This window comes from Oncorhynchus mykiss, chromosome 11 (assembly GCF_013265735.2).
Source record: "Oncorhynchus mykiss isolate Arlee chromosome 11, USDA_OmykA_1.1, whole genome shotgun sequence".
Classification (NCBI taxonomy): domain Eukaryota; kingdom Metazoa; phylum Chordata; class Actinopteri; order Salmoniformes; family Salmonidae; genus Oncorhynchus; species Oncorhynchus mykiss.
In genome coordinates this window covers 80,759,011-80,786,635 of record NC_048575.1, presented here as the reverse complement: position 1 = coordinate 80,786,635, position 27,625 = coordinate 80,759,011, and the positions used below count along the sequence as shown (strand labels likewise).

Sequence of the window (27,625 nt, the reverse complement as noted above, 5' to 3'; positions counted from 1 at the left end):
ATATTAAAGATGTGAGTGCCACAGGGAGATGTCGTCATTTAGGCAGATTACCTTGGAGCTTTTGGGAACAGGGACAATGGTGGTCAGCTTGAAACATGTTGGGATTACAGACTGGGGCAAGGAGAGATTAAACATGTCAGTGAAGACACTTGTCAGCTGGTCCGTGCACGCTTTGAGAACTCACCCTGGTATTCCGTCTGGCCCGTCGGCCTTGAGATTGTTAACCGGTTTAAACGTTTTGCTCGCGTCGGCCCAGGAGCGCTAGATCACACGGTCATCTGGAAACACAAGGGGCTTTTACGCAAAGGCACAGTGTTATTTTCTGACTTGCCTTGTTGAATAAGGTGAAATAAATCAAATAAAATAAAAACAAATATTCATACAATCGAGCATAAAAAAGCTTGTAGCTCATTTGGGAGTTATGCGTCCATAGGCAGCTCACGGCTGGGTTTCCCTTTTGTAATCCGTTCTCGTCTGAAAGCCCTGCCACATACGAAAAGCATTGGAGCAGGTGTAATCGGATTCTAACTTCCTCCTATATTGTCCTTTTGCTTGTTTGATGTCTCGGAGGTTGTATCTTTCTGTTATGCGTCCGTGTACTGTTCCTGGTAAGCGGTAGCTTTAGCCCAGAAAGATACAACCTCTGAGACATCAAACAAGCAAAAAGACAATATAGGAGGAGGTTAGAATCCTATTACACCTGCTCCAATGCTTTTCGTAGTGCTTGTAATCCATGCTTTTTGGTGTGGATATACGTTCTTATAGTCACTGTGGGGACGACATCGTCTATGCACTTACTGATGAAGCCTGTGACTGCTGTGGTAAACTCCTCAGTGCTATCGGATGAATCCCCGGAACATATCCCAGTCTGTGCTAGATAAAACAGTCTTGTAGGCTTGTCTGTTTCATCGGACCACTTCCTGTTTGAGCTCATCACTGGTACTTCCTGTTTGAGCTTTTGTTTGTACGCAGGAGAATGGAGTCATGGTCAGATTTGCTGAAGGGAGGACGAGGGAAGGCCTTGTATGTGTTTCTGTTGTAGTCTGCGGTTCTAGTGCCCCTAGTGGCGTAGGAGGCGTGTTAGAAGAAGTGCGGTAGAACGGTTTCAAGTCTCCCCATGTTAAAGTCTCCGCCCACCAGAAACGCTGCCTCTGGGTGAGTGGTTTCTTGTATTGTTTATGGTCTGATACGGTTTGTGGAGTGTCAGAGTGATGTTGGCTTGTTGAAGGATGTGGACGAGGTTTGCAGATTACCATGAGGTTTTCATTATCACCTGAGCAACAGATCGAGATTTCCTTCACACTTGATTCAGTACAACAGTTGTTTATTTATGAAAAAACATACTGAATAGTTATGTAAATGTGATATTTAATTATTTATTTTTTTTAAACCTGTTTTCATTTCATCATTATAGGGTATTGTGTGTAGATTGATGAGGGGAGGGGAAACAATTTAATCAATTTTAAAATAAAGCCTGTAAACGTAAGTCAAGGGGTCTGAATACTTTCAGAAGGCTCGGTGTATTCAGCTGTACATTAGCTAAAACTTCAAACAAAGTGAACTTGATCACTTGATTATCTCTCTCTGTGTGTGTGTGTGTATATACAGGGAGACATAGTGTCTTCGGCGGGCACCTACATCCATGTGTGGAGCATCAACGGCAGTCCCATAGCCAGCGCCAACACCTTCACAGGCCGCTCACAGCAGATCCTCTGTTGCTGCGTGTCAGAGATGAACGAATGGGACACGCAGAACGTCATCGTCACCGGACACTCCGACGGCGTCGTCAGGGTAACCAACACTTCCTCCCTTCCTCTTCTCATCCTACTCTTACTCCTTCTTCTTTTTTTGGGGGGGGGGGGGGGGGGGGTTCAGATGAAGCCTAGTACTGGACAACAACAAAAAAAGCAAGGTCAATGAGGAATCTCCATTGAAAGTTATTTTTAGTCCAATTTTTAGGCTTATCTGAATCTGGGAAACCAGCCCTTAATATCTGTCACTCTTTGTATGTAGTGTATTTATGCTTCAAAATGAGTTTCCTCGTCAAAGACGTTAACGTTTTCTAATCTAATCTTCCTTCCTGTAGTTCTGGAGGATGGAGTTCCTACAAGTCCCAGAAACCCCTGCTCCAGAGCCCATCGAGCCCCCTGATGTAACTGACTGCTGTACAGAGGACAAGCTGGGTAGGTCTCCGTGTGTGTGTGTGTGTGTGTGTGTGTGTGTGAGTAAGTCTCTAATACTGGTGAGGTCATAATTTCATCACGAAGCAAAAAGACATCTGGATGTCTCCCCATTCACTATGAAGTCCACTGCAAAAGTAGTGCACTATGTAGGGAATAGGGTGCCATTTGGGATGCCGCTTCTGTGTCCTGTGAGTAATAAAGTAGTCTTTCTCTTCGTCTTCAGCAGAGGGACCCGAGAGCCAGAACGCTGACGACGACAGCAGCGAATCAGACGGAGACGAGCCCTGCCTCAGCACAGAGTCCAAACCCTCCCCTCTGCCCAACGCTGCAGCCGGGGGAGGAGCTGGATCGGTTGGGGGAGGATCAGGCAGCCAACCAGGCAGCACCGTCCACAGACCCAAAGGTTGGTTTACCAGTCAGCCAGCCAGCCAGCTAGTCAGCCAGCCAGTCAGCCAGCCAGTCAGCCAGCCAGTCAGCCAGCCAGCCAGTCAGCCAGCCAGCCAGCCAGTCATCCAGCCAGCCAGTCATCCAGCCAGCCAGTCAGTCATCCAGCCAGCCAGTCATCCAGCTAGCCAGCCAGCTAGTCAGTCAGCCAGTCAGCCAGCCAGTCATCCAGCCAGCCAGTCATCCAGCTAGTCAGCCAGCCAGTCATCCAGCCAGTCATCCAGCCAGCCAGTCATCCAGCCAGTAAGTCATCCAGCCAGCCAGTCATCCAGCTAGCCAGCCAGCTAGCTAGTCAGCCAGCCAGCCAGTCAGTCAGTCAGTTGACCTACCTATATGAAGGCAGTGTGACAATGTTCATCATTTGATGACTTCATTTGTTGAATAGGTAATTGGCTAAAACCTACTATATTCTAATATTTTTACCACCAACGTAGTGGGTCTCCATCTCTCCTGTTTTGATTCCTACATACCTGTAACAGACACTATCTGGTATAATCCTGTTTTGATTCCTACATACCTGTAATAGACACTATCTGGTATAATCCTGTTTTGATTCCTACATACCTGTAATAGACACTATCTGGTATAATCCTGTTTTGATTCCTACATACCTGTAATAGACACTATCTGGTATAATCCTGTTTTGATTCCTACATACCTGTAATAGACACTATCTGGTATAATCCTGTTTTGATTCCTACATACCTGTAATAGACACTATCTGGTATAATCCTGTTTTGATTCCTACATGCCTGTAACAGACACTATCTGGTATAATCCTGTTTTGATTCCTACATACCTGTAATAGACACTATCTGGTATAATCCTGTTTTGATTCCTACATACCTGTAATAGACACTATCTGGTATAATCCTGTTTTGATTCCTACATACCTGTAATAGACACTATCTGGTATAATCCTGTTTTGATTCCTACATACCTGTAATAGACACTATCTGGTATAATCCTGTTTTGATTCCTACATACCTGTAATAGACACTATCTGGTATAATCCTGTTTTGATTCCTACATACCTGTATTAGACACTATCTGGTATAATCCTGTTTTGATTCCTACATACCTGTAATAGACACTATCTGGTATAATCCTGTTTTGATTCCTACATACCTGTAATAGACACTATCTGGTATAATCCTGTTTTGATTCCTACATACCTGTAATAGACACTATCTGGTATAATCCTGTTTTGATTCCTACATACCTGTAATAGACACTATCTGGTATAATCCTGTTTTGATTCCTACATACCTGTAATAGACACTATCTGGTATAATCCTGTTTTGATTCCTACATGCCTGTAACAGACACTATCTGGTATAATCCTGTTTTGATTCCTACATACCTGTAATAGACACTATCTGGTATAATCCTGTTTTGATTCCTACATGCCTGTAACAGACACTATCTGGTATAATCCTGTTTTGATTCCTACATACCTGTAATAGACACTATCTGATATAATCCTGTTTTGATTCCTACATACCTGTAATAGACACTATCTGGTATAATCCTGTTTTGATTCCTACATGCCTGTAACAGACACTATCTGGTATAAAGGACCTTTCAAGAGTACAGACGACCACCCATCATTAATGGTCTGTAGATCCTGAGGGTCCCGGTGCCCTGGAGCTTTCAGCCAGTCAGTTAATCAGCCAGTCAGTTAATCAGTCAGTCAGTCAGTTAATCAGTCAGTCAGTCAGTTAATCAGTCAGTCAGTCAGTTAGTCAGTCAGTTAATCAGCCAGTCAGTTAATCAGCCAGTCAGTTAATCAGCCAGTCAGTTAATCAGTCGGTCAGTTAGTTAATCAGTCGGTCAGTTAGTTAATCAGGCGGTCAGTCAGTTAATCAGCCAGTCAGTTAATCAGCCAGTCAGTTAATCAGCCAGTCAGTTAATCAGCCAGTCAGTTAATCAGCCAGTCAGTTAGTTAATCAGTCGGTCAGTTAGTTAATCAGGCGGTCAGTCAGTTAATCAGTCAGTCGGTCAATCAGTTAATCAGTCAGTCGGTCAATCAGTTGGTCAGTTAGTTAATCAGTCGGTCAGTTAGTTAATCAGTCGGTCAATCAGTCAGTTAATCAGTCAGTCGGTCAATCAGTCGGTCAGTTAGTTAATCAGTCGGTCAATCAGTCAGTTAATCAGTCAGTCAGTTAATCAGTCGGTCAGTCAGTTAATCAGTCAGTTAGTTAATCAGTCGGTCAATCAGTCAGTTAATCAGTCAGTCGGTCAATCAGTCGGTCAGTTAGTTAATCAGTCGGTCAATCAGTCAGTTAATCAGTCAGTCAGTTAATCAGTCGGTCAGTCAGTTAATCAGTCAGTCAGTTAATCAGTCGGTCAGTTAATCAGTCAGTTAATCAGTCGGTCAGTCAGTTAATCAGTCAGCCAGTCAGTTAATCAGTCATTCAGTCAGTTAATCGGTCAGTCAGTTAATCAGTCGGTCAGTCAGTTAATCAGTCGGTCAGTCAGTTAATCAGTCGGTCAGTCAGTTAATCAGCCAGTCAGTTAATCAGTCAGTCAGTTAATTGGTCAGTCAGTCAGTTAATCGGTCAGTTAATCGGTCAGTCAGTCAGTTAATCGGTCAGTCAGTCAGTTAATCGGTCAGTCAGTCAGTTAATCGGTCAGTCAGTCAGTTAATCAGTCAGTCAGTTAATCAGTCAGTCAGTCAGTCATTTAATCGGTCTCTGTACTGTCCCATACAGAGGTAGAGCTTGTATGAGAATGTTAATCTTCATTCATTTTATATTTGATGACTTAAGTTCTATAGTTTATTAGCTAAACCTACCCTATTCTTACTACTTTGCAACCCAAAAATAAAATGTTTTTTTTCTGCAGTTCCTAGGGGTCCCGGTGCCCCCGGGGGTCGGCCAGGGGCCTCCTGGTCAGTGGACAGCGGGTCAGATGACTCCCGACGCTGGTCAGACACCCTCAGCCTGGACGAGAAGGACGGCTTTGTGTTCGTCAACTACTCCGAGGGACAGACGGGACAGACACCCCTCAAACCAGGGGTCCACCCTCACCCCCAGCTTCACCCTCCGCACCCCATAGCAGGCCATGGGGGGGTCCCCCAGCCCGTACACCCCACCACCATGGAGGCACGGCCCTATAACCAGCTCAGAGCAGGTACAGACCAAACCACAGTAATGCAGATCACCCAATAACACAGAGTTATGTATACTGCTGGGTGTGTTTTCCAGTTGGTCTGAGTTTGTGGGTGTTGCTGTGGGTGTTGCTGTGGGTGTTGCTGTGGGTGTTGCTGTGTGTGTGTGTGTGTGTGTGTGTGTGTGTCCTCTAGCTGGTGCATTGTTAAAGTGCTGCCACTAAACTCTGTGTGTGTGTGTGTAGGCTACAGATGGGAGCGACAGCTGGTGTTCCGTAGTAAACTGACCATGCACACTGCATTCAACCGGAAGGACAACGCTCACCCAGCCGAGATCACATCCCTCGCCATCTCCAAGTAGGTGGTCTGTCTGTCTGTCTGTCTGTGTGCGCCTCACTGCATTGAAATGTATATGTGACAGAGACATCATTCAGAAGACATTTTAGAGGTGGAGGTTGTATAGAGATATAGACAGTATTCAGAAGACACCCCTCTACTCTCTCTCCTTGCCTCCCCTTCTCTCTCTCTTTCCTACCTCTCTACTCTCTCTCATTGCCTCCCCTTCTCTCTCTCTCTTTCCTACCTCTCTACTCTCTCTCCTTGCCTCCCCGTCTCTCTCTCTCTTTCTCCCCCTCTCTACTCTCTCTCCTTGCCTCCCCTTCTCTCTCTCTTTCCTACCTCTCTACTCTCTCTCCTTGCCTCCCCGTCTCTCTCTCTCTTTCTCCCCCTCTCTACTCTCTCTCCTTGCCTCCCCTTCTCTCTCTCTTTCCTACCTCTCTACTCTCTCTCCTTGCCTCCCCTTCTCTCTCTCTCTTTCTCCCCCTCTCTACTCTCTCTCCTTGCCTCCCCTTCTCTCTCTCTTTCCTACCTCTCTACTCTCTCTCCTTGCCTCCCCTTCTCTCTCTCTCTTTCTCACCTCTCTACTCTCTCTCTCCTTGCCTCCCCTTCTCTCTCTCTTTCCTACCTCCCTTCTCTCTCTCTTTCCTACCTCTCTACTCTCTCTCCTTGCCTCCCCTTCTCTCTCTCTTTCTCACCTCTCTACTCTCTCTCTCCCTGCCTCCCCTTCTCTCTCCTCTCTGTGTGTGTTTGTCTCTCCCCCTCCCCCAGGGACCACAGTAAGATCCTGGTGGGTGATGGTCGTGGCAGAGTGTTCAGCTGGTCGGTGAGTGACCAGCCTGGTCGTTCTGCTGCTGACCACTGGGTGAAGGACGAGGTTGTGGACAGCTGTTCTGGCTGTACCGTACGCTTCTCCCTCACAGAGAGACGTCACCACTGCAGGAACTGTGGACAGCTCTTCTGTCAGAAGTAAGTCTCTGCGAGTCAGGGTTCGTGGCCCCCCAACAAAACAAAATTGGGTTAATGTAGAACGATTATTAACAATAATCATTGTCATCGTGTTTATTTGTTAAAGGGACAGATACAATTAAAACATTAACACATTTAATAACAGGTAGCCAATTAGGGTTACTTGCCTTAATCAAGGGCACATCGACAGAGATTTCGTCCTTGTCTCTCTCGGGTATTGGAACCAGCAACCTTTCGGTTACTGGTCCAACGCTCATACCGCAAGGTTACCTGTCGCCCCAATCGTTTGCAGCATCAGTCCTGTAGATGGTCGGAAAAGGCTGATGAAATGGTTAACGCCGAATTAACATGAAATGGTTAACCAACAATGAACCCTAAACATAACCTCAAGGAGTTTTACCAGGGACCAAGCACTGTGCACTAGTGTCTCTCTCTCTCTCTTCTCTCTCTGTCTGTCTCTGTCTCTCTCTGTCTCTCTCTCTTTCTCTGTCTCTCTCTCTGTCTCTCTCTGTCTCTGTCTCTCTCTTTCTTCTATCTCTCTCTTTCTTCTATCTCTCCCAGGTGTAGTCGTTTCCAGTCTGAGATCAAGCGTCTGAAGATCTCATCCCCGGTGAGGGTCTGTCAGAACTGTTACTATAACCTGCAGCACGAGCGCAGCGCTGAGGACGGATGCAGAAACTAACCAAGGTCCTCGGTCCCACGCCACTACAGCGGAAAGCCTATGCTGTGCCCGTTCTCTCTCTCGCACCCCCCCCCCCCACACACACACCTCCAAAAATACCCCACCTGTGCACCCCTCTACACACACCTGTCCAGTAACCACATGTAACGCACTGAATGACATAGACTAAAAGGGATCACCGATTTGAACTGTGGCGATTGTTTCCGTAACTGTGGTAGTTAGTTTAGTATGAAGAAGACTGGGGGGGAGGGGGGGGGGGGGGGGGTGGATGGATGGATGGATAGAAAAAGCCTATCAAATAGAGAGAGAAGAGTGTGAGGGGAGAGTTCGTTAAACAATCTAATTTCTCCCTTTCTTTCACAGTCACAAAATAAAACCGCTGACCCTCAGCTCTATCCTCCGTGTATCACCGTTAGATCTTAGAGACAAACAGGAAACTCCTTCAGTTCAAAACTTGTTTATATTGTAAATACTTAACATTGACCTTTTTAACGAGCAGGAGGGGGGGGGGGGGGGGGGGAGAGAGGAAAAACGTAGAAAATAATTATATTAATGGTTGTTGAGGACAAAAAAAAAAAGTGATTGTGACTAATCATTCCCGGCTTTAAAAACTAAAGGAATGTGTGTAATGTTAGTCTATAATGTCACGGAAGCCCAGAGGGAATGAGAATTGCCACGTTCCTAAATGGCACCCTATTCCCTACGTAGTGCACTACTTTTGACCATGAGTCCTATGAGAATAGGGTGCAAAGAGCAAGTCCACTATAGAGAATTAGGGACGCTATTTGGGATGTGGACGATGATAATGACGGGGGGGGGGGGGGGGGGGGGGGGGTAGGACTATGAATGTTATAATGATAGTAATAAGTGTTTGTGGGTTGACATTACAGTTTCTAGTTATGCAATGACTTCTTCATTTATTTTTACTATTTTCTTTTTATTACAATGTGTGAGTTTGATGTGTGAGTTGCCCACAGTGTCAAGCGACTGCCATTAAAGTGAGTTTGCGTCAATGTCTTTTTATTTTCTTCGCCAAATTGTTTCGATATATATATATATATATATATATATCACGCTGAGTAGTATGTATGATGAGCTAACCTTGTCTTGTCTTTTATCTACCATGCAGGCTTTAGTTTGGAACACGTACCCCCCCCCCCCCCCCCCCCCCCCCCCCCCCCCCCCTCTCCCCCCCTCCAAACAGTTTAGTTCCCAGATTATGTTATTGTTGTTGTTGTTTTTATCAAGACTGGAGAAAATATCATATCAAATCAAATGTTATTTGTTTATTTGTCACATGCGCCGAATACAACAGGTGTGGATCTTACCGTGAAATGCTTAATTACAACAGGTGTGGATCTTACCGTGAAATGCTTAATTACAACAGGTGTGGATCTTACCGTGAAATGCTTAATACAACAGGTGTGGATCTTACCGTGAAATGCTTAATACAACATGTGTAGATCTTACCGTGAAATGCTTAATTACAAGCCCTTTAACTAAACAATACAGTTGTAAGAAAAAAAAGAAGTGTCAAGTAAAATAATTGTTGAGTTAATTTTTTTTTTTTTTAAGTAACAAATAATTAAAGAGCAGCAGTAAAATAACAATAGCGGGGCTTTATACAGGAGGCACTGGGTCAATGTGGAGGCTTTATACAGGAGGCACTGGGTCAATGTGGAGGCTATATACAGGAGGTACTGGGTCAATGTGGAGGCTATATACAGGAGGTACTGGGTCAATGTGGAGGCTATATACAGGGGGTACCGGTACAGAGTCAATGTGCGGGGGGCACCGGTTAGTCGAGGTAATTGAGGTAATATGTACATGTAGGTAGAGTTATTAAAGTGACTATGTGTAGATAATAAACAGTTCGGTTTCTAGGCTTTCCTTCCCGTTACCATAGCAATATTTATTTGATACCTCCGTTGATCTGTGGTCTCCATAGGACATTACTAGTGTTTCACCTGCAGGTAAATCATCATGGGTTCATCATCTGAAATAGAATATAGAGAATATACACAATATATGTGTGATAGATTCATCTGTTTTGATCACATCTCATCTCATTACTGCATTGCTCTTGCTATGCTACTGTAGTTGCTGTGTTGTAGAGATAGTGTATAGCATTAGTGTACGGCGACCTCTGCTCCCCCCCCGTCTAGGTAAGGACCTGCTCTCCCCGTCTAGGTCAGGACCTCTGCTCTCCCCGTCTAGGTCAGGACCTCTGCTCTCCCCGTCTAGGTCAGGACCTCTGCTCCCCCCCGTCTAGGTCAGGACCTCTGCTCCCCCCCGTCTAGGTCAGGACCTCTGCTCCCCCCCCGTCTAGGTCAGGACCTCTGCTCTCCCCGTCTAGGTCAGGACCTCTGCTCTCCCCGTCTAGGTCAGGACCTCTGCTCCCCCCCGTCTAGGTCAGGACCTCTGCTCCCCCCGTCTAGGTCAGGACCTCTGCTCTCCCCGTCTAGGTCAGGACCTCTGTTCCCCCCGTTTAGGTCAGGACCTCTACTCTCCCCGTCTAGGTCAGGACCTCTGCTCCCCCCCGTCTAGGTCAGGACCTGCTCTCCCCGTCTAGGTCAGGACCTCTGCTCCCCCCCGTCTAGGTCAGGACCTCTGCTCTCCCCGTCTAGGTCAGGACCTCTGCTCTCCCCGTCTAGGTCAGGACCTCTGCTCCCCCCGTCTAGGTCAGGACCTCTGCTCTCCCCGTCTAGGTCAGGACCTCTGTTCCCCCCGTTTAGGTCAGGACCTCTACTCTCCCCGTCTAGGTCAGGACCTCTGCTCCCCCCCGTCTAGGTCAGGACCTGCTCTCCCCGTCTAGGTCAGGACCTCTGCTCTCCCCGTCTAGGTCAGGACCTCTGCTCTCCCCCCCGTCTAGGTCAGGACCTCTGCTCTCCCCGTCTAGGTCAGGACCTCTGCTCCTCCCGTCTAGGTCAGGACCTCTGCTCCCCCCGTTTAGGTCAGGACCTCTACTCTCCCCGTCTAGGTCAGGACCTCTGCTCCCCCCTTGTCTAGGTCAGGACCTCTGCTCCCCCCCGTCTAGGTCAGGACCTCTGCTCCTCCCGTCTAGGTCAGGACCTCTGCTCTCCCCGTCTAGGTCAGGACCTCTGCTCTCCCCGTCTAGGTCAGGACCTCTGCTCTCCCCGTCTAGGTCAGGACCTCTGCTCCCCCCGTCTAGGTCAGGACCTCTGCTCCCCCCCGTCTAGGTCAGGACCTCTGCTCCCCCCCGTCTAGGTCAGGACCTCTGCTCCCCCCCGTCTAGGTCAGGACCTCTGCTCCCCCCCGTCTAAGTGGATGAGAAAGAGTAGCATTACACTAATTTATACATTGATTCTAATATGTAGACCTATGGAATAGCTGCAGTAGAACTACAGATGAGACCCAGTAGTGTGTGTTAGTGAGAGATAATCTAAATTGTTCTAGGTGTTTTACATCTACTAAGATGAAAGCAAGTTAGGTTGTACAGTTGTATCTGGAACGTTTGGGGATACAAGGATCACCTCGAGATATATATATATATATATTTGACTGAGGACGATCTCTATAGTTGATTGCAGCATGAAATCCTCTGTCGGTCACAAGAAAAGCGATTTGCTCGTCACATTTCACTCTGAGATGTCGTTAGCTAGCTGCGTATGTTAGAAGTAGTTCTCGATGTATATGTGGGGACCGTGAAATGCGAACATAGTTTGTTTGTGGTCATGATTCGTCATGGATCTGCATCCCTCCTCGTTCATTCGTCGTGTTCTGTATGTTTGATGATGCTGTGGGCAACAGTGCATTGAAGTGCTGCTTTCTTTACTAGAAATCACTTTTTATTTTTTACACTTTATTTTTTATTTTTTGTATCTTTTTTTTTTTGGAGAGTCTCTTCTGACAGGTAAAACACTTTGAGCTGTTACACAAGTGCAGTCAATGAGTTGTTAATGATCGATTACAGTGTGACGACTCCCCACCCCCCACCCCCTTCCCTCCGTGTAATAATGCACTCTTATTACTATTGGTAAATCACTCTAGGTATGTACTGTATCATAACAGCCAGCTGATAACATGTCTGTTACTAAGCAACTTCAAAATAAACCAGATGGCTTATTATTGTTATTATTATTATTATTATTATTCATCTGAGTTCATTATTTCCACCTTCTCCGTGTACAAAAAAATAAAAATAATAACAAACAAAAAAGTTTAGAAAGGAATACAAATCATGATTTTTATCGAATGCAAATGTTATGTTGTCAGGCTATCATTTTTTTTTTTAAGAAAAGGCATTTCTTCTCCAGAGTGAAATGAACTGTATAAAGTATTTATGCAAATAATAACTTGAGTTTTTCATTTTTTTTTTTTTTTTTATGTCAGGAAGTTGTTACGTGTTGTGTGTGGATTAACACAACTGACTTTGTGTCCAGTTGCATTGAACATGTTTTATTACATTATTTTTGTTGTTTATTTTTTGTTTTGTTTTCGTGATTTTTTTTTTTTTTTTTTCAACGCATTGTCAGTCTTATGAGTTTGTTTTTAAGCCATTATTAACCCCCCCCCCCCCCCCCCCCCCCCCCCCCCCCCCCCCCGAAGCGATAGGTCGGTGTACAGTTACGATGGGAGTGCTGGAGATGTACCCCAACTCTGGGTGGCCTTTTTCTATTCTTTATGGGAAAAAAAAATAAAATAAGGACTGATCAAATTTAAATAATGTATTATTTTTGATGGTCTTGTATTAGACTGCATTACTACAGTATCTAGTGTGCAATCTGTGATGATAGCTGAATGTTCATTGTGTATATGTGTTCAGTACAACAATGAGAAGAACCGTAGAATAACCCCTACAGAAACTGTAACAATAATACAATAGATCTGGTACGTATAATTTCATTAAATACTTGCTGTTTACCACCAATTAGAGCTGTGTGTGTATGTGTGTTTTATTCGTAACGTATGTAAACCAATACTGCTGTTATGTTGATGTAACGGATGTGAACCGGCTAGCTTAGTTAACGGTGCGCGCTAAATAGCGTTTCAATCGGTGACGTCACTTTCTCTGAGACCTTTGCTCTGCAAGGGCCGTGGATTTTGTGGAGCGATGGGTGCTTCGTGGGTGGCTGTTGTTGATGTGGTTCGCGCCCGGGTATGGGGGCGAGGGACGGTCTAAAGTTATACTGTTACATTGACACACGTTGATCCCAGAGCCATATTTACTTCAGAATGTAATACCGAGTGGCGGTGCAGTCTAAGGCACTGCATCCTCAGTGCAAGAGGTGTCACTGCAGTCCCTGGTTTGAATCCAAGGCAGCGCACAATTGGCCCAGCGTCGCTAGTTAATTAAAAAAAATATATATATAGCACTGGTTTATCCTATATCCTGGTTTGGGGGAAGTAATTTAACCTAACCCCTCTGAATCAGGGGAGGGGGCTGCCTTAACATCCACGTCTTCGGCTCCCCAGGGAGCCTTGTTCAGGGGCAGAATGGGGATTCGATCTAGCAACTTTCCGGTTATTGGCCCAAAACTCCAACTACCAGTTCTAAGAGAACCGTTTTCATCCCAGGGATGAATTATTATCTGCAAAGGGTACTTTTTGTGTTTATCAGCAGAACATTTTGAGAAGAGTAGATTTCTTTGGCGTCAGGATTAATTTACACTTCGATAAATGAAAAGCATAATTTACATACACGGTTACTATAGGTCACGTGACGACAGGCTATCAACAGGAAAATACCTTCACAGAAAATGCAATAGTGCCAACAATGCAGTCCTGTCTTTGTATCACCATCTGCGCTGTTGTGTCGCCACTGCGGAGCGGAAGAAGCAGCGCTATTTCAAGCCAGTATTGAGGGGATTCGATTATCATGCTCGGGTTTACCCCAGTGATTGCATTCGTTTTGGAACGGAACTGCCTCCCGGGGGTGAGCCAGGTACCCAGGTCATAGGCCGTGGTGAAATTGGCTCAAAATAAAAATGAGGTAGCCAATTCTAGACTAAGCACGTGGAGTAATGAGTAGTTTTCACATGTTTTCACATGCAAAAGTGAATGCTTTAAAAAAAAAAGTAAAATAAAAATGCCTTCCCACTGAATGATTTTATGGAAAATATATGTTGTATAATTCTGGACGCACCATGCAGCTTTATTATTGACAACATGACCAAACGTCGCAGATTACTATTCGATTTTAAGAGGGCGCTTCTCCCTCACCACATTTGCCGGTTCACGGGACATAAAATCAGTTCACCCGCGGTTCAGGTTAATAGAGCTCCCTCGTTGAGTCAGTCAGAAAGAGACTTCGGAGATAGGCTGTTCGGATAGACCGGTCGTTCGGGATAGGCTGTTCGGATAGACCGGTCGTTCGGGATAGGCTGTTCGGATAGACCGGTCGTTCGGGATAGGCTGTTCGTTCACCGCAGCGCCACCGAACAACTGCGGCGATAAACAAATGCAACACATTCGGTTGAGAGAAGGTTCCTTCTTTTCTGTTAATGATCTGTCACAATATACATCAATATTGCAGAAACGGACGGTTATTTCAATAATAGCCGAAAATCCTCTTAACTTCTTGTTTTTATTCCAGGGTCGTTTTTAATGTGTTGAGTTAACTATAAGGAGAAAGACATGACTGAATTAAGGATGAGAGGAAGAGGAGCGGAACCCGACAGCGTTAGTGGAAACAAGGTAAGACACAGGACCAAGTGGAAATAGGTGTTTTGTCTCTTGTCGCGTGTTAAAGTTGTTGTACTTGGGGCTAGCGGGACAACGACGGACAACTTGACCTCATTCCTTGATAATTACCATAGCTTGCTAGTTTAACTAACATTGGCCAAATCATGGTCAATATTCAACATTAGCGAGCGAAATGGCTCATGTGAATGTTATATTGTCATATCTGCATTTATTTCAGAACTTCTTATTTTTTCCTGTAAAATTTCAATTTTTAGCAAATAGTGGTGTTAAGTCTGTTTCCCTGAAGACTTGCCTGACAGCCACACATTGCTATCTAACATGCTAGTATCGAGAGACTCAGCTCACACACACAAGTCACCGGGCGAAGGTGTCTTCTGTGAGGTTAAGATCCCCCGACGTTTCCTTATGAACATTTTACGGTACGGTATCATTTACTGTACGCTTTTGGAAGCATAAGGACCATATCTTTCATATCAGCGAGAAATGCATTTCAGGAATAAATAAAAATGTTACATTGACACACCTTGAAAAGGTCAAGGTTGGTTCATGGAAGACGAGGCAATTAACCAAATTATCTATCTAGCCTGTGGAAGCGTAACTCGGTGTAGTTTCGTAGGATGAGGCACCCATAGTTGTATGGATCTGTGCAAAACTGCTATAGTAAGTATTTTTTGGGGGTGGAGGGTGGTGGGTTACATCCCTCGACTCCTTTTGTGTCAACAGACATCCCCTAATAAAAAAAAACCCTGACTCATGGAGATTAAGTGTACAACTGGTAAATAGTCTCTGGAATTTCAGTCAGATGTCTAGCTAGAAGCCAGGTAATTAGTTATAACTAACTGGCTGGAAGGATGAAGCTAACGTTGTACAGAGCCTGACCTCAGCAGGAGTAGTTGACTGAAATTAAGCTAGCTATAATCAAAAAATGTGGGCTACTATAAGTTATCATAACAAAATAACGTTGCTTTACAGAGAGTAGTGAGACGGACAGTGGAGAGTCAGGCTGCAATGAAGGAGGTAAAGGAGACACACAGAGAGGCAGCATTGAAGCAAGCAGGGAGAGAGGTTCTACACACAGAGAGAGGCAGCATTGAAGCAAGCAGGGAGAGAGGTTCTACACACAGAGAGAGGAAGTATTGAAGCAAGCAGGGAGAAAGGTTCTACACAGAGAGAGGAAGCAGGGAGAGAGGTTCTACACACAGAGAGGAAGTATTGAAGCAAACAGGGAGAGAGGTTCTACACAGAGAGAGGAAGAATTGAAGCAAACAGGGAGAGAGGTTCTACACAGAGAGAGGAAGAATTGAAGCAAGCAGGGAGAGAGGTTCTACACAGAGAGAGGAAGCATTGAAGCAAGCAGGGAGAGAGGTTCTACACAGAGAGAGGAAGAATTGAAGCAAGCAGGGAGAGAGGTTCTACACAGAATTGAAGCAAGCAGGGAGAGAGGTTCTACACAGAGAGACGGAGCAATGAAGCAAGCAGGGAGAGAGGTTCTACACAGAGAGAGGAAGCATTGAAGCAAGCAGGGAGAGAGGCTAGTACAGTAGTACAGTGGTTCCCAAACTTGGGGTCCGGGACCCATGTGGGGTCCCCCAAAAATGTAAATAGTGTCCCATGAGAGAATCTTTAATCTTATCAAAAACAATGTTTCTCTTCAAATTGGTTTAGAATACAGCATTTTAGGACCTTCAACCTGAGGGCCTTTTACACTGTCAGAATTTACTTTCATGTCATTATGTGTTGGGGCAACCAGTGGGACCTAAAAAAAGTGTTATATAGTGATATATATATATATGTGTTCCGCCTTTATTTAACCAGGTAGGCTAGTTGAGAACAAGTTCTCATTTGCATCTGCGACCTGGCCAAGATAAAACAAAGCAGTTCGACACAAACAACAACACAGAGTTACACATGGAATAAACAAAACATACAGTCAATAATACAGTAGAACAAAATAAAACAAAAAGTCTATATACAGTGAGTGCAAATGAGGTAAGTTAAAGAAATAAATAGGCCATGGTGGCGAAGTAATTACAATATAGCAATTAAACACTGGAATGGTAGATCGGCAGAAGATGAATGTGCAGGTAGAGATACTGGGGTGCAAAGGAGCTAAATAAATAAATAAATACAGTATGGGGATGAGGTAAGTAGATAGATGGGCTGTTTACAGATGGGCTATGTACAGGTGCAGTGATCTGTGAGCTGCTCTGACAGCTGGTGATTAAAGTTAGTGAGGGAGATATGAGTCTCCAGCTTCAGTGATTTTTGCAGTTTGTTCCAGTCATTGGCAGCAGAGAACTGGAAGGAAAGACGACCAAATGAGGAATTGGCTTTGGGGGTGATCAGTGGGGCAAAAAAGTATTTAGTCAGCCACCAATTGTGCAAGTTCTCCCACTTAAAAAGATGAGAGAGGCCTGTAATTTCCATCATAGGTACACTTCAACTATGACAGACAAAATGAGAAAAAGAAATCCCGAAAATCACATTGTAGGATTTTTAATGAATTTATTTGCAAATTATGGTGTTATTGATTTGTCAGTTTCCCTATCTAATTCCCTACTTTTAACACTGACACAGTAAAACAAAACAACAGCTCTACAGACTTCACTGTCATGGTGCCCAGTCAGTCAGTACACAACACTATGCTCATCGTGTCTTACCAGGATCAGATGGTGACAGAGGTCCCAGCAGGGTCAGACAGCCAGGGAAGACCAGTCTACGGAGCTCAGATGAGTCTTGCAGTATATTAACAATTCCAGTGAAGTTCCTTCTTGACATCATCGGTAGGCTACAGTCTGGGATCTTGAAATAATGGTTATTTCAATTATTGAACCATTAATTTATATTCTCATATAATGTACAGCAAGATAATTATTTGTCATGCCTCATCTTATGAGGATCAGATGGTGACAGGGGTCTCAGCAGGGTCAGGCAGCCAGGGAAGACCAGTCTGTGACTGAGAGGAGGTGAATATTTGCAGATACAACAATTTATTATCTCTGTGCAGCAAACACTGGACAAGCCAGATGCTTCAAAGATTAAAACTATTTTAAGGGAGTCTGACAAACCTCCAAAGTTGATTTCTAAACTGTATCAAGGGTTGATAGAGACTTTTCCTGATGACACAAAACATGTCAAACACAAATGTGAGGAAGACCTGGGAGACACTATTGATGATGATGATGAATAGATACAGCTATGTTTGAATGCCCAGTCATGTTCATATCATCTCAGACATAAATGACTGCAGTTTGAATCATGTAGTAACCAAAAGAGTGTTCAAAATATATTTTTTATTTTAGATTCTTCAAAGTAGACACCCTTTCCCTTGATGACAGCTTTGCACACGATTGGCATTCTCTCAACCAGCTTCACCTGGACTAATTTTACAACAGTCTTGAAGGAGTTCCCACATATGCTGAGCACTTGTTGGCTGATTTTCTTTCACTCTGCGATCCATCTCATCCCAAACCATCTCAATTGGCTTGAGGTTGGGTGATTGTGGAGGCCAGGTCATCTGATGCAGTACTCCATCACTCTCCTTCTTGGTCAAATGGCCCTTACACAGCCTGGAGGTGTGTTTTGGGTCATTGTCCTGTTGAAAAACACATGATAGTCCCACTAAGCACAAACCAGATGGGATGTGTATCGCTGCATAAAGCTGTGGTAGCCATGCTGGTTAAGTGTGCCTTGAATTCTAAATAAATCACTGACATTGTCACCAGCAAAGCACCCCCACACCGCCTCCTCCATGCTTCATGGTGGGAACCACACAAGGACACGGTAGTTGGAACCAAAAATCTCAAATTTGGACTCATCAGAGCAAAGGACAGATTTCCACCGGTCTAATGTCCATTGCTCGTGTTTCTTGGCCCAAGCAAGTCTCTTCTTCTTATTGGTGTATTTTATTGGTGTTCTCTTTGCAGCCATTTGACCATGAAGGCCTGATTCACACAGTCTCCTCTGAACAGTTGATGTTGAGATGTGTCTGTTGATTGAACTTGAACTCTGTGAAGCATTTATTTGGGCTGCAATTTCTGAGGCTGGTAACTCTAATTAATTTATTATCCTCTGCAGCAGAGGTAACTCTGTATTCCTTACTTTTGGCGGTCCTCTGAGCCAGTTTCATCATCAGTGCTTGAAGAAACTTTCAAAGTTCTTGAAATGTTCTGTATTGACTGACCTTCATGCCTTAAAGTAATGATGGACTGTCGTTTCTCTTTGCTTACTTGAGCTGTTCTTGCCATAATATTGACTTGGCCTTTTACCAAATAGGGCTATCTACTCTATACCACCCCTACTCTGTTACAACACAACTGATTGGCTCAAACGAATTAAGAAAGAAATTCCACACATTTATGAAGCTGGTTGAGAGAATGCCAAGAGTGTGCAAAGCTGTCATCAAGGCCAAGGGTGGTTACGTTGAAGAATCTCAAATATAAAATACATTTTGATTTGTGTAACACTTTCAAAATATATATGTTTACTATGTGATTCCATTTGTTATTTCATAGTTTTGATGTCTTCACTATTATTCTTCAATGTAAAAAAATAAAGAAAAATCCTTGAATGAGTCGGTGTGTCCAAACTTTTGACTGGTACTGTACATGCATACATGTAACTGCCAAAATAATGGAAACACTTGAGTAAATGTGGGATAAAAAGTACTGTATATTGAAAGCAGGTGCTTCCACACAGGTGTAGTTCCTGAGTTAATTGCAATTAAAATCCCATCATGCTTAGGGGGTCATGTATAAAAATGCTGGTCCGGCCATTATTTTGGCTACCATGGCAACCCTAACCCCAACCACAGGGCATGAGCGGTTTGATGAGCATTAAAACAATGTAAACCATATGCCGTGGCCTGCTGGTTACAGTTCTCCCTCCCCCTCCACTGTGTTGTTTAAGACATGTCTATGGAGACTATGCATTGCTCAGGCCCTGCATTCAGACATTGATGCATGCAGACATTAATGCTGTCAAGCCAGTAGGTCTAAGATGAAGTTGCCCCCTACACGCTGATCCTAGGTTTTTCTATTCCTCACCACTAGGATTGACTGAGGGGAAGCAGATCCTAGATCTGTGCCTATGGGAAGACCTTCACCCCGGAGTGCAGCTAACACCGTGTTAAAACCAGATCCTAGATCTGTGCCTATGGGAAGACCTTCACCCCGGAGTGCAGCTAACACCGTGTCAAAACCAGATCCTAGATCTGTGCCTATGGGAAGACCTTCACCCCGGAGTGCAGCTAGCACCGTGTCAAAACCAGATCCTAGATCTGTGCCTATGGGAAGACCTTCACCCCGGAGTGCAGCTAACACCGTGTTAAAACCAGATCCTAGATCTGTGCCTATGGGAAGACCTTCACCCCGGAGTGCAGCTAACACCGTGTCAAAACCAGATCCTAGATCTGTGCCTATGGGAAGACCTTCACCCCGGAGTGCAGCTAACACCGTGTTAAAACCAGATCCTAGATCTGTGCCTATGGGAAGACCTTCACCCCGGAGTGCAGCTAACACCGTGTTAAAACCAGATCCTAGATCTGTGCCTATGGGAAGACCTTCACCCCGGAGTGCAGCTAACACCGTGTTAAAACCAGATCCTAGATCTGTGCCTATGGGAAGACCTTCACCCCGGAGTGCAGCTAACACCGTGTTAAAACCAGATCCTAGATCTGTGCCTATGGGAAGACCTTCACCCCGGAGTGCAGCTAACACCGTGTCAAAACCAGATCCTAGATCTGTGCCTATGGGAAGACCTTCACCCCGGAGTGCAGCTAGCACCGTGTCAAAACCAGATCCTAGATCTGTGCCTATGGGAAGACCTTCACCCCGGAGCGCAGCTAGCACCGTGTTAAAACTGACAGCATAAAACTAAAGTCTAAATCAGTAGCTGAATGTGATTAGGCTTCCAGACTATTATCATATTTGTTGATGCCCTTTTTGTAAATCATTTTCTCCTCTTTCATTCCAGAACCTAATAATCTACGGGACTGTGGTGTTGGTTTCTGTTCTGCTGAATGTTTTTCTGCCTACCTGGCAGTCAATAGGCTTGACCTTTTCTCTCTGGATATTTCCCCAATGGCACCCTATTCCCTATATAGTACACTACCTTTGACCAGAGTCCTATGGGCCCTGGTTGTAGTGCACTGCATAATGCAGTCATAGTCAGTGGTGGCTCGCGACAATCTGAAAGAATGTTTTCCTCAAGTCAGTTGAATGCGGCACTACTTCATAGAACCGTGGTTACGCGAGTAACCTTTTAAGTGTCTGGGACAAACGTAGCGGTAAAATTAGTTTTTTTTCTAGCGATGGATTTGGCTCTAGATTTCGCCTGGTTGGAGCTATTACCAATTATGACCCCGAAAGATCCGACTCTCTCAGGAACACGTGTATTCCGTTTCCACCTACAAAGCTGTGCACGGCCCGTTTTTAGTAGGGAGAGTGATTCATCTGCGTAGAACAACTGAGGGAAATCAATTGATTCTCCACTAACAATGTTAGACTTCAGTGCAGCTTTTGACATTGTCGATTATAGTCTGCTGCTCGAAAAATTGTCATGTCTTTACACCCCCTTCTATAATGTGGATAAAGAGTTACTTGTTTTAACAGAACACAGAGGGTGTTCTTTCATGGAAGCCTCTCAAATATAATCCAGTTAGAATCAGGAATTCCCCAGGGAAGCTGTTTAGGCCCCTTTACTTTTTTCATTCTTTACTATCGACATGCCACTTTGACTTTGAGAAAAGCCAGAGTGTCTATGTATGCGGATGACTCAACACTATACACTTAACAAAGAGTTGCAGTTAGTTTCAGAACGGGTGGCAAGGAATAAGTTCGCCCTAAATATTTCTAAAACTTAAAGCATCGTATTTGGAACAAAACACTCACTAAATCTTGTAATAAATAATGTGGAAATTGAGCAAGTTGAGATGACTAAACTGCTTGGAGTAACACTAGATTGTAAATTGTTATTGTCAAAACATATTGATGCAGTAGTAGCTAAGATGGGGAAAAGTCTGTCCATAATAAAGTGATGCTCTGCCTTAACATCACTATCAACAAGGCAGGTCCTTACAGGCCCTAGTTTCTACCTTCTTAACAGCACTATCAACAAGGCAGGTCCTACAGGCCCTAGTTTCTACCTTCTTAACAACACTATCAACAAGGCAGGTCCTACAGGCCCTAATTTCTACTTCCTTAACAGCACTATCAACAAGGCAGGTCCTACAGGCCCTATTTTCTACCTTCTTAACAACACTATCAACAAGGCAGGTCCTACAGGCCCTAGTTTTGTAACACTTGGACTACTGTTCAGTCGTGTGGTCAGGTGCCACAAAAAAGGACTTAGGAAAATTGCAATTGGCTCAGAACAGGGCAGCACAACTGGCCCTTGGATGTACACAGAGAGCTAACATTAATAATATGCATGTCAATCTCTCCTGGCTCAAAGTGGAGGAGAGATTGACTTCATCACTACTTGTATTTAAGAGAGGTATTGACATGTTGAATGCACCGAGATGTCTGTCTAAACTACTGGCACACAGCTCGGGACACCCCATATGCATACCCCACAAGACATGCTACCAGAGGTCTCTTCACAGTCCCCAAGTCCAGAACAGACTATGGGAGGTGCACAGTACTACATAGAGCCATGACTACATGGAACTCTATTCCACAGTACTACATAGAGCCATGACTACATGGAACTCTATTCCACAGTACTACATAGAGCCATGACTACATGGAACTCTATTCCACAGTACTACATAGAGCCATGACTACATGGAACTCTATTGCACAGTACTACATAGAGCCATGACTACATGGAACTCTATTCCACAGTACTACATAGAGCCATGACTACATGGAACTCTATTCCACATCAAGTAACTGACGCAAAAAGTAGAATCAGATTTTGAAAAACACCTTATGGAACAGTGGGGGGACTGTGACGCAACACAAACATTGGTGCACACACACACGATAACATGCGCACTATACATACACATGGATTTAGTACTGTAGATATGTGGTAGGGGTGGAGTAGGGGCCTGAGGGCACACAGTGTGTTGTGAAATCTGTGAATGTATTGTAATGGTATAAACTCTGAGACTATCACAGTGCAAGTGCATTTATACGGAGACTTGATTACACACAGGTGGATAGTATTTATCATCATTAGTCATTTAGGTCAACATTGGATCATTCAGAGATCCTCACTGAACTTCTGGAGAGAGGTTGCTGCACTGAAAGTAAAGGGGCTGAATAATTTTGCACGCCCAATTTTTCAGTTTTTGATTTGTTAAAAAAGTTTGAAATATCCAATAAATGTCGTTCCACTTCATGATTGTGTCCCACTTGTTGTTGATTCTTGATACAAATATAATATTGTTTGATCATCTCTGTTTTCCTGAACATAGACTACTTATTTCAGACAGAAATTAGCCATTACCTCCCTGATTTGACATTTATATTGAGATAATGGCAATAATGTCCGATTCTAAGGATTCATCAAATTATTGTAAATATTTTTTGGTGGAGTGGTGGCAATGAATATAGGGGAAACACTGACCTATATCTTAGGGCTATGCTATAGCCTGTATACTGTAATTGTACCATCCAGTTTTGTGTTTAAATAGGCTATTTTCTAGAGGGAAATTTATCCTAACGATTTGAGAATCTACACTAGTAGACCTATTTGAGTTGCAACAATCGAGTATTTAGCATCCTACTGTAGTGACATTGTTAAATCATTGTGTAACAACAATCTAGTAACCTAGTATTTGAGTCAACTGTAACCAACCATATTTTGCAGAGGTATCTCACAGCCTTTTGCCAGGCCGTCATTGTGAATAAGAATTTGTTCTTACTTGACTCACCTGGATTACAAAATACAAAATGCTAAATTACAACAACATTTTTTAACACTATGCCTATATTTGGGCACTTCCTCAGTAACAGAATGATTCTGAGACTCATTTTTCACTTTAAAATGTAAAACCATAAAACGCCGAACACAAACCTTTATTCTGTTACCAAACTTTGCATCTGCGCTGTTCAGGTAAATCGTTTTTTTAGTAACATTTTCAGTGGAAATTGTTAAAAGTAGTCCTTGTGCATAGTTGTGTGGTTTAACTTTGCAATCATTTGGTTTTTGTTTGACATTTTAAATGTCTGAGCATCATTCTGTTAATGTGGGATCAGGTCCTCCTCGCCCGTGTCGTTTTGGGATCGGGTCCCCCCCCCGTCCGTGTCGTTTTGGGATCAGGTCCTCCCCGTCCGTGTCGTTTTGGGATCAGGTCCTCCCCGCCCGTGTCGTTTTGGGATCGGGTCCATGTCGTTTTGGGATCGGGTCCTCCCCGCCCGTGTTGTTTTGGGATCGGGTCCGTGTCGTTTTGGGATCGGGTCCGTGTCGTTTTGGGATCGGGTCCGTGTCGTTTTGGGATCGGGTCCGTGTCGTTTTGGGATCAGGTCCTCCCCGCCCGTGTCGTTTTGGGATCAGGTCCTCCCCGCCCATGTCGTTTTGGGATCGGGTCCGTGTCGTTTTGGGATCGGGTCCGTGTCGTTTTGGGATCGGGTCCGTGTCGTTTTGGGATCGGGTCCTCCCCGCCCGTGTCGTTTTGGGATCGGGTCCGTGTTGTTTTGGGATCGGGTCCGTGTCGTTTTGGGATCGGGTCCGTGTCGTTTTGGGATCGGGTCCGTGTCGTTTTGGGATCGGGTCCTCCCCGCCCGTGTCGTTTTGGGATCGGGTCCGTGTTGTTTTGGGATCGGGTCCGTGTCGTTTTGGGATCGGGTCCGTGTCGTTTTGGGATCGGGTCCGTGTCGTTTTGGGATCGGGTCCGTGTCGTTTTGGGATCGGGTCCTCCCCGCCCGTGTCGTTTTGGGATCGGGTCCTCCCCGCCCGTGTCGTTTTGGGATCGGGTCCTCCCCGCCCGTGTCGTTTTGGGATCGGGTCCTCCCCGCCCGTGTCGTTTTGGGATCGGGTCCTCCCCGCCCGTGTCGTTTTGGGATCGGGTCCGTGTCGTTTTGGGATCGGGTCCGTGTCGTTTTGGGATCAGGTCCTCCCCGCCCTTGTCGTTTTGGGATCGGGTCCGTGTCGTTTTGGGATCGGGTCCGTGTCGTTTTGGGATCGGGTCCGTGTCGTTTTGGGATCGGGTTCGTGTCGTTTTGGGATCAGGCCCCCGTCCGCCCGTGCCGTCTTACTCATTATTATCTAAAAGGAAGTTTCAGACTGAACCAATAGCATCTCTCCTAATATACAGCTCTTTGTGCTAGGTGTCCCAGTCTGCAGGTTTTCCCTGGTTGTGTCTCCTCATCACTCAGCGCTACGCCCTAAATGACACAATTACGTACGTAATTGCACCCTGTGCCCTATATAGTGCACTACGTTTGACTAGAGTAGTGCACTATATAGGGCACAGGGTGCAATTACGGACGTACAAAGTGTCTTCTTCCTTCATTAAAGGTTGAGTAGGATTCTCCTCTTTCATGAAGGAAACCACGGACTCCTTGTCTGTCTGAGACCAGATACACACACACACACGTGCACACACACACACACACACACACATTGAACAAACACACTGAACACGGCAGTGACACAGCACAATGTCACAGCTTCTCAACCCAGCACACACGAACACTGATGCACACACACCACACACACAGTCCCCTCCTCAACCCAACTCGCTCCCAATTTACCCTGCTCATTAGGACTGGTGACTGAGCCTCTGACCTTTCGCTAATTTTAGAGTGCAATCTTTCGTCTCTCTCCTTATTTAGGGTGGTTTTAGTTGAGGGAAGCCATGGAGAGAATCCAACCAAATCATGAGAAACTAAAAGGAGAGAGGCCACCGTAGGCAGACCTGTCACTCAAGAGAAGACAGGCTATGTGCACACTGCCCACAAAATGAGGTTAGAAAATGAGCTGCACTTCCTAACCTCCTGCCAAATGTATGACCATATTAGAGACACACATTTCCCTCAGATTACACACACAGAGAGAGAGAGAGAGACTTAATACAGTTTGTCCCAATTGTTTACTCACTAAAACTGGACCATAAAGGCACAATGACCCAAAACTGTAACTCATTTAGAAGAACCAGACACCAAATCTGCAATACAACTGGCACATGTTGTTTCTTCACACTCCCATTGCAATTCTATAACAAACATTTGGACAAGCCACCTTCACAACTAAAATATATTGTGTACAAATGAAATGTGACACTGTTCGACAAGCTAAGCTCAATTTATCTCATCACAAGTGCAAACACTAATTGCGTAAATGTTCACTTTGCAATCAGACCATGTTGAAATATAAAACAACATTTTTTGTTGTTGTTGTTGCGTTTGTGTTCCCCTCTGAGTATACAAACAAATATACAGTGAAACAACAACATATTGGTCTCTGAAATAGCTTCTGATAGTAGTGTTTTGAATATGTCACATTAGTGTGATCTCGGTTGTCGCAAAATTAGATTTATTTGATGTTTGTGTGTTTCATTTGTATGCAGAGTTTAATTTTGAGGCGGGATTACATTATTATGATTGATGTGTTTTAATTTGATAAGATGTTTGGGGAAATTAATTAATTAGTACCTGAGATGGCGTTTCAGCAAACGTCTAACATTTGGGAAAAAGTCTATGGAATTTGAAATTATTTATACTTTTTGATACTTAATTATATTATTGCAATTCCATTTAATACTTAAGTATATTTTTAAAACATTTTACTGATTTTAAAAAAAGGTGTTATTATTATTTTATTATTTATTTATTTTACTGAGAGACTCACTTTTACTTGAGTAATTTTCTATTAAGGTATCTTTACTTTTACTCAAGTATGACTTTTGGGTACTTTTTCCTCCACTGGGTACACCAATCTAGTACCGGGTTGGCCACCCCTTTGCCATGAAGGGAGGCACCTGGTCAGCAACAATGTTCAGATACGCTGCGGCGTTCAATCGTTGCTCAGTTGGGACTTAACGTGTGCCAGAAAAACATTCCCCACACCTTTATACCAACGCCACCAGCCTGTACCGTTGACACCAGGCAGGATGGGGCCATGGACTCATGCTGCTTATGCTAAATCCTGACCCTGCCATCAGCATGATGCAACAGGAACTGGGATTTGTCAGACCAGGCGATGTTTTTCCACTCTTCAGTTGTCCAGTGTTGGTGATGGCGTCCCTGCTGGATCCGCTTCTTCTTGTTTTTAGTTGACTTCATGTTTATAAAATACTACAAAATAATGACACTGAATTCTAAGCACATCTTGTCTACCCTGGTCAGGTATTCTGCCAATGTGTACTTTTTTGTTTATGGCCAAAAACATTTAACTTTGCGTAGTTCTATCCAGTGTGTCATGTAATAATATTGTAGTTTTCTCGTGATTTGGTTGTGTCTAATGGTAATACTGTCCTTGGGCTCTGTGGAGTCTGTTTTCAAGTCAAATTTAATTTGTCAAATGCGCTGAATACAACCTTACTGTGAAATGCTTACTTACAAGCCCTTAACCAACAAGGCAGAAAATATTTGCTAAAATAATGTTATAAACCCAAGTAAAAAAAAAAAAATATGAATTTTAAAATATCACAAAATAACAATAATGAGGTTTATACAGTGGGTACCGGTACCTAGTCAATGTGCAGGGATAATGGAGGTAATATAGATAATGTGTGTGTATGTGTTTTGATCAGAGCTCCAGAATCAACTGGCTGAGAGGGGACCCTTCTCTAGGTGATGGCTTTGTTATGGAAGGTTTGGCAATCACTTCCTTTTAGGTGGTTGTAGGATTTAATGACTCCTTTCTGGATTTTGATCATGAGCTGATATTTTTCAAATTCTTCTCTATGTGCATTAACTGGTTTTTTTAAACGTTGTACATGGATGTTTTGGCGAGTCTTAGTTGAACCACAACCGAAGAGGGCAATGAGTTCTATAACTGATTCAAGTATTTTTTTGCCAGATCCTAATTGGGGATGTCTAATTTTATGTTCCTTTTGATGGCGTAGAAGGCCCTTCTTGCGGTGTGTGTGTCTCTTTCTCTCTCAGGTCGTTGTCAAAGGTGTTTATTCCACAGACTCGTGTGACATATTTTTCTTGGCGTGGAGGATTTTAGCTATCGTTGTTTTGAGAGACAATTTTATTTTCCTGTTTCTGTCTCTCTCTCACCCCCCCCCCCCCCACCCCCCCACCAGCTCTGAACTCTACCCTAGTGTACTACAGC

At 44.2% G+C, this 27,625-nt stretch overlaps 2 protein-coding genes and 1 long non-coding RNA gene across 6 annotated transcripts in view; all 3 read left to right on the top strand.

Moving 5' to 3' along the window:
* wdfy3 (WD repeat and FYVE domain containing 3) overlaps positions 1-8,739 on the top strand; it is a 218,094-nt gene extending 209,355 nt beyond the window's left edge. For all 4 annotated transcript variants that reach the window (XM_036936512.1, XM_036936513.1, XM_036936510.1 and 1 more), the window contains 7 exons: positions 1,609-1,791; positions 2,087-2,183; positions 2,407-2,586; positions 5,475-5,762; positions 5,985-6,096; positions 6,847-7,044; positions 7,606-8,739. In XM_036936512.1, coding sequence (XP_036792407.1) covers positions 1,609-1,791; positions 2,087-2,183; positions 2,407-2,586; positions 5,475-5,762; positions 5,985-6,096; positions 6,847-7,044; positions 7,606-7,726 — 1,179 coding nt within the window. In that variant the 3' untranslated portion in view covers positions 7,727-8,739. The remainder of the gene's footprint in view (positions 1-1,608; positions 1,792-2,086; positions 2,184-2,406; positions 2,587-5,474; positions 5,763-5,984; positions 6,097-6,846; positions 7,045-7,605) is intronic.
* Positions 8,740-10,130: 1,391 nt separating this feature from the next.
* LOC118937420 lies at positions 10,131-11,987 on the top strand. Its single transcript, XR_005034755.1, has 3 exons — positions 10,131-10,191; positions 10,327-10,516; positions 10,791-11,987. It is a non-coding gene; the product is annotated as an uncharacterized LOC118937420 (long non-coding RNA).
* Positions 11,988-14,047: 2,060 nt separating this feature from the next.
* The window catches only part of LOC110536477 (phosphatidate cytidylyltransferase 1), a 51,963-nt gene continuing 38,385 nt past the window's right edge, over positions 14,048-27,625 (top strand). Inside the window, exons 1-2 of the mRNA XM_036936508.1 lie at positions 14,048-14,172; positions 14,283-14,383. Of these exons, the coding sequence (XP_036792403.1) occupies positions 14,324-14,383 (60 nt within the window). The 5' untranslated portion in view covers positions 14,048-14,172; positions 14,283-14,323. The remainder of the gene's footprint in view (positions 14,173-14,282; positions 14,384-27,625) is intronic.